The 6,979-nt window shown below is 34.5% G+C and overlaps 1 protein-coding gene across 1 annotated transcript; it reads left to right on the plus strand.

Annotated features, from left to right (window-relative positions):
• Window positions 1–1,767: 1,767 nt before the first annotated feature.
• Window positions 1,768–6,404, plus strand: LOC119638455 (peptidyl-prolyl cis-trans isomerase G). Its single transcript, XM_038035239.1, has 8 exons — window positions 1,768–2,171; window positions 2,740–2,827; window positions 3,451–3,480; window positions 3,543–3,682; window positions 3,769–3,910; window positions 3,984–4,095; window positions 4,164–4,328; window positions 4,392–6,404. Exons 1-8 carry the CDS (start codon window positions 1,847–1,849, stop codon window positions 6,219–6,221), a joined length of 2,832 nt encoding a protein of 943 aa, XP_037891167.1. The 5' UTR covers window positions 1,768–1,846; the 3' UTR covers window positions 6,222–6,404.
• Window positions 6,405–6,979: the final 575 nt, after the last annotated feature.

A 6,979-nucleotide genomic window follows, 5' to 3' on the forward strand; every position in this document is an offset into this window, starting at 1 on the left:
GTTTTTGATTAATAATCTATTTCGTCTCTGTCTTAGAAATAGTTTTAAATTGTTTAGATAAATTCTGTGTTTAATTTCTTTATCTTATGTTGTGCAATTTGATTTATGCAAATTATTATGATTCAGATTTACTATATATTTTACATGTAAACATGTATCTATACATTCGAGTTGAATCTTTTTTGATTGAGAAGTATATTATTGAATTAAAAATCATATATACATTAAGGGTAAAAAATATTTAAATTCAATTTTCTTTCCTTATGAAAGTTTAATACTTGATTGAAGCAAAAAAATGTTATTATTAGCGGAAAACTTTCAAATCATTATCTAGGCCAGTTATTTGGGATTAACTGGGCTTAAAGTAATAACCGTTGCTGCTAATGTTTTTAATTAATCTTAACCTTATTATGGGGCCATGCTTCCCGATTTATCTAAATTCTTGGATTGATTTTTGGTAGTTGTCCTTGGACTTGTGATGTCGTCTTGCTGGTTTGTGATATAAGGTGAGCGACGACTTTCTTCTTCAAAAGAACGTGCACTTTCACTTTCCCATAAAATCAACCATGTCCTGATTTGCTTTAAGAGCAATTCTGCATTGATAAAGAATTGATTCGATATGAACGAGACACATACGCAATTAAAGATATTTCCAAGGACGTGCTAATGTGCCTTAGAATATTTTGAAAATACATTGGAATTAAAATTTTATCGTTAGAAAGAATCTCGGCTAACAATAACCCAATGATCGTGAGTTTAAATCTCAAGTGCGGTAGAGTTTTCAATAAAGCCAATAGCTTAATGAATTTATTTTTCTGGCGAAATTAATAATAATAACGATAATAAAAATAATAAAAACAATTCTTTACAACGAATTTTAAAATTTCAAAAATTTATCTCATTCAAATTCTGAAAACTTTTCTTCCCAACTAAATTTCTTTAATTTTACAAGTTAGCTTAATATTAGACGGCCATCATTTTTATTATCCAATTAAACAAAGCCCTCGCTAAATTTCCTGTTAAAAGGCAAAGCAGAGAGTTGCTTGTAATAAATAAAACAAAAGTCTAAGAATGGCAACTCTGTTAAATGGTAACGCCATTCAACTCTGTTAAGCAAAGGGACAAATCTGTTAAAATGTAAGTATGTGTATTATTATTATTATTATTATAAATTTAGCCAGAGAATAAATTCTAAGTCTTAAAGCACCAGCATCTAAGGCTATCGGCTTTATTAAGAACTCTACCGCACTTGAGATTTGAACCCACGACCATTGGAGTTGCTAGTCGAGACTCTTGCCTACTCGTCCACTCAGGCGGATATAAGTATGTGTATAATTCCGTCTTTATTCTGCATTAGAATTCCTATCAATTCTAATTGATTACAGTCTTTATTCAAAGCTAAAATGGATATACACACGTCATTATTAGCTTATTTAACAAACCATCTGTTTAAACTGTTAATACTACACTTGCTTGTCATCCGTCCTCCTAATAAATCTTTATCAAATGAGTAAAATAAAAGAAAAAAAACGAAAACATCTCTATTATTATATCTTCATATTAAAATCATTCCGTTTTTATTTCGTTTCATATCGTAAATTCTCCATTGATTATTTGTGGATGTTTTTTGGCATATTATCTGAAGCTGGCATCTCTAATGTTTCATAATTTTTATCGTTTGACAACCAAAGCGAAAGAAAATTTCAATGGACTTGCATAAAATATTTGTGAAAATCGGTGGTTTCTCTTAAAAAAAATTATATATATATATAATATAAAAATATTTACTTTATTGAATGTTTCAATAATAATTAAAATAAAGTGAATATATTTTCATATTTTGGCAATGACGGTGGGTAATTCAATGGCTCATGGTAACGCTCATGGCACCGTAAATCGAACGCGTTGTTTTTTTGATATATCACTTGGTGGTAGCTTGCAAATAGGCCGTATAGTGTTTGAACTGTTTAACGATGTAGCACCAAAAACAGCAGAGAATTTTCGGGCTCTTTGTACCGGCGAGAAAGGCAGCGGCCAAGCAACGGGAAAACCTTTATACTATAAAAATGTCATATTTCACCGTGTTGTTAAGGATTTTATGATACAATCGGGTGATTTTTCAGCTGGCAATGGCACTGGCGGCGAATCAATTTATGGTGGGACATTTGAGGGTAAGTTGAAATAATTTTGTGGTTTACAGTTTCCTTCATCATCAAAATGAAATTAGTTTATTTAATTTCTTTTTTTTTTTTTTTACTTCGATTCTTTATTGGGGATATGGCTTAATAATGTTTATGGATAGAGAGAGATTCTCGCCCTTGGTTCTTTTTTGGGGGTGTACCCTTATAATGTTTACATATTTTAGGTTTTCTAATAATTCGTTTAGAATTTTACGTAGGACTATTGCTGGCAGATTGTTTCTACGAAAATTGAAATCTTATGCCAAATCGAGAAAATATTTGCAAGGTTTACGAAGTAGTAACAGTCCGGCAAAATAAAACCGTTAATGTGTAGTACTGGTCAATGAAAGAAATTTTAAGAAAGCATTTTAAATGCATGAAAAATTCGACCGTATCAAAATGAAGCAATGTAGATTTATTTTGATGAGTCCACCATGGGTAGAATTGATAGCAAACGTATCTAATGTTCGGAACTTTCCTATTTAGTTGCACTTATTAAATGAATTAAAGCTTTTTCTTATTTTAAAGCTTTTGTTTGTCTTATTTACTCCCGGTTTAGATGAAAGCTTTGAAATAAAGCATGATCGTCCATTCCTACTTTCGATGGCCAATCGTGGTAAAAACACGAATGGCTCACAATTCTTTATGTAAGTATTACAATTGATTTGAATTCGATTCCAAGCGCTTTCTTATTAATGACATTCATTTATTTTCCAGCATTTATTATATTTTTCATTTAATTTTTTTTCAAATAAACTTAAAAAAAAAAAATTATAATATAAAAAGATTTGATGTTATATTTATCAATTTATTATATAGCAAAACTACATCATAGCAATAATTGTGGCACATGTTCTCTGAATACATAAAAAATGATCAACTGGACATATTGTTTATTATGTTATTTACCATTTTAATGACGATGATCTCAGAATTATACTAAACAACTAACCGGGCCGGGTACCAGCAAGGATGGCTTATGTGGTTTATGTATATCTTGTAATTCACCAGGTTAAAGCGGGAGACGAAATCCATCAACCAGAGGCTATACTCCTTAATTGTGCTACTTTGCTTTAAATTTAGAGCAAAAAATCCTAATTGCGCTGTTTTAGAGACAAAAATATCAATTTCTATAAAGTGTGTTAAAGTCTTCTTCCCTTCACAAAACAAAAAAAAAAAAAAATTGTAGAAATATTCTTCAACCATTTGAATACAAAAATAAGCACAGACTGTAAAGAATATTTTTCTCTTCTTCTGTTTTTCATTGTAGTACTACACAGCCTGCACCACATTTGGACAAGTATGTTATATATCAAAAGTCCTGACCAAGTGTAATAATTCCGTTTGTTTAAAACTTTTCAGTGTCCATGTTGTCTTTGGTCAAGTTATAACGGGACAAGCTATTGTACGACAATTGGAAAGTTTGCCAGTCGATCGTAATTCGCGTCCTTTACAAGACGCAATTATTCATAATTGCGGTGAATTGGTACGTCAGGTTAAAGGTGGGCATTTTTTTTTTTTATAAATGTATATTCTATATACACTTATTGTAGGACACTTACGTCATAAATTCTATGCTTGCTTGCAGCTAAAAAAGACAAAAAGAAAAAGAAACGAGCAACTGCTTCTTCGGGCGAAAATGACGGTAGCGATTCGGAAGCAGCAAAACGTTCCAAACGCAAGGATAAAAAGAAGAAAAAGAAACGCTCGAAATCGAGCGAAAAAGAAAAGTTAGCAAAATATCTTTGAGAGAAGAATTGCTCTTGCATTAGCTGAATTAATAATACATTTGAAACGTTTCAGGTCCATTTCCGGACACGAAGGAATAGAAGAAGGTGAAGCCTCGGAGGTGGAAGAAGGTGAATTACATCCCTTGGTGTCGATAACTAAAATTGATCCTGATGAAATTCCTGAGGTATTCACAAATAGCTTTGGAATATTCGGATTTTGTACCTTATTATCTTAAATTAATATCATTGCAAGGTTTCTAATAAATTCCTTATGCGCGGTGATCGGGTAAATCGGTCACGGGAAAAAGACGAACGCCATAGACTTGAAAAAAACGAAAGCCGCAATACATTTGGTTGGTCCAAAAAGAAGGTACCGACTTCACGTAGCGGACGTATCATTAAAGGACGTGGCGTATTTGTAAGTTTTTTCTCTATTCCCATAATTTCAATGGATCTTTATTTTTGTTAATAAAATTTTCAGCGTTTTCGCACACCTTCACGGTCTCGTTCACGCAGTAATACGCCTCCACATTGGAAGAGAGCTCAAAGCCGTACAATAAAAATGTCCGATTTGGAGAGAATTGAAGAAGAAAAGAAACTAAGAGAGGAAGAGATTAAACGCCGCGAAATTGAACGTAAAAGACGACACGAAGAAATGGCGAGAGATTCGAAGAAACCATTTTTTGAAGCATCGCAGAACTACAAAGATGAGCAACAATTAATAGTCTCCGGTAGAGATAATAAGAAACGCCGTGACGAAGAAAGTGCAAACTCTAAGGAGAAAGATTATAGTAAGGAATACGAACGCGAAAAGGAGCGTGATAGAGAAAAGGAAAAGGAGAAGGAAAGGGAAAAGGAAAAGGAAAAAGAGCGAGAAAAGGAAAAGGAAAAAGAGCGAGAAAAGCAAAAGGAAAAAGATCGCGAGAAGGATAAGGAACGCGAGAAAGAGAAAGAACGTGAGAAAGATAAAGAACGCGAAAAAGATAAGCGCAAGCAAAATGACAGTAAGCACGCCAAGTCTGAAAGCAAAGTTGAGAAAAACGATCGCAAGAAAACCGTGAACGATGAAAAGAAAAAGTCTTCGCCCATACGTCAAAAGTCAGTGGATTTAAATGCTTTGGACTACGAGCATCAGCCAGAAAGTGAAAACGAAGCTGATGCTTTAGCTGAAATGGAAAAAATGAAAAATATTCGTACCATCTCGTCTGTTAGAGAACATAAGAAATCTTCACCCGTACGCAAAGAACACAGTTCAGAAAATCAAAATCCACGTGAAAAAATTAATAAAACCGACAGCAAGGACTTAAAAGTTTCGAGCAAAAGAGACAAGCCGAAACGATCGCGGTCACGTTCTCGAACACGGTCCAAATCTCAATCACTTTCTGTTAGCCGTTCACGGTCGCGATCACATTCTGCTCGTCGCCGACGTTCGAATGCACGACGCCAAGTTTTTCGTTCTCCTTTACGACGCAATAATTTCCGCGGTCGTAGAGGTAATCCATTTGGAGATCGACGTCGTCGATCACGTTCGATGGACCGATATCGGAATCGTTTCCCGCTTTCGCCTATACGCCGCAGATCTTCAATGGACCGTAGACGTTCACGTGACAGACGCGATCGCACTCGCAGTAGATCTCGTTCTTTGAGTCGTTCAATGAGGCACAATCGAGGACGGGATCGGGGCCGTAACGACTTGCGTCGCAGTCGTGACCGTCGCTCTAAATCTCGATCACGTACACCATCCCGCCAGCGTCCTCGTAAACGCTCATTATCTCATGCCTCTAAACGTTCTCGTTCACGTGATCAACCGCCCCGTCAGTCCAATGACCGTCATTCACCAAAAAAACCTTCGGAATCCATTACTAAACCAAGCACTTCAACTTCATCGCATCCGACAACGTCATCATCAGCAAATTCGCACGATAACGACAAAGAGAAAATTACACGTGAAAAACAACAAAAACGTGCTGAAGCTGTGCTTATGTTTAAGGATCACATGCGTAAAGAAATCGCTAAAGAAGAAGAAAAACGTGCGGAGAAACAGCGTTTAGAAGATTTGGAAAAAGAGAAAACTGCTCGTGAACTTGAAGAGTTAGAACGTCTTAAGCAAGAAACTCTCGCAAAACTTGAAGAACATGAAAAACTAAAAAAATTAACAGTTATCGCAGCGGTTGCAGCCGCTGTAGGTAATTCAAATGGCGATAAAGAGGAAAAATCGCGTGAAAAAAAGAAGAAGCGTAAGAAATCCAAAAAATCAAAACTCGATAGTCTATCTTTTTTTACGCGTTCACCGGCCACAAATTCTGATTAAAAAAGCGAATGATCCGGTGTTTGCGGTGCCATTCTTTTATATATTTCTTTCCCATAGTTCTCATTGCTTTGGATTCATTTAAATCTTGTATTTTGGCAAATGGGTTTTTTTGAATTTTATAAATTGTATTCTACTCCTTGGAAACCAAGCTCTCGTCATCTTTTATGAATAAAAAGATAAATCATTGAAGAAGAAGCATACATATATGCATCAGCATTAATACATGTATTAACAAATAATTATCTCAATATCATTACTATACATAAACTAATGTCAGATTATTTTAAAATAGACATATGGAAACTTTAATTTCTATCCAATAAATAGTAAAACGATTTCACAAATAGTATTCGGACCATTGGTTAAAAAAGTCTAGACATTGCCACGCTGCTATCTACCTATGAACAATGTTAATTTTCAGTTTGTGACTTCTGTCGGACAAACAGCAATAACGTTTCTCAATCATAGACGAGGTCCATTAGAGCATGTGAAGTCTGCTCTGACACGCGTTTTTATAGACGAATTTTTTGTCATCATCAGTATTTTTCCTCTAAAGTTTTACTCGATTCTCGTAAGTATTTGTATTAAACTTTGTTTATTTTCATATACTGCAAGTATACGTACAAAGCTGAGCTGGGATGAGCTTTGTCCGGGAGTTTATTGAGATTAAGGTTTGTGAGAAGAAGAAATTTGAGCAATCGGTAGAGGTATAATTATTATTAATAATAAATATTATCAATAATCTTATGCTTTCCCAA

The sequence above is a fragment of the Glossina fuscipes genome, unplaced genomic scaffold (genome assembly GCF_014805625.2).
Source record: "Glossina fuscipes isolate IAEA_lab_2018 unplaced genomic scaffold, Yale_Gfus_2 89, whole genome shotgun sequence".
Classification (NCBI taxonomy): Eukaryota; Metazoa; Arthropoda; class Insecta; order Diptera; family Glossinidae; genus Glossina; species Glossina fuscipes.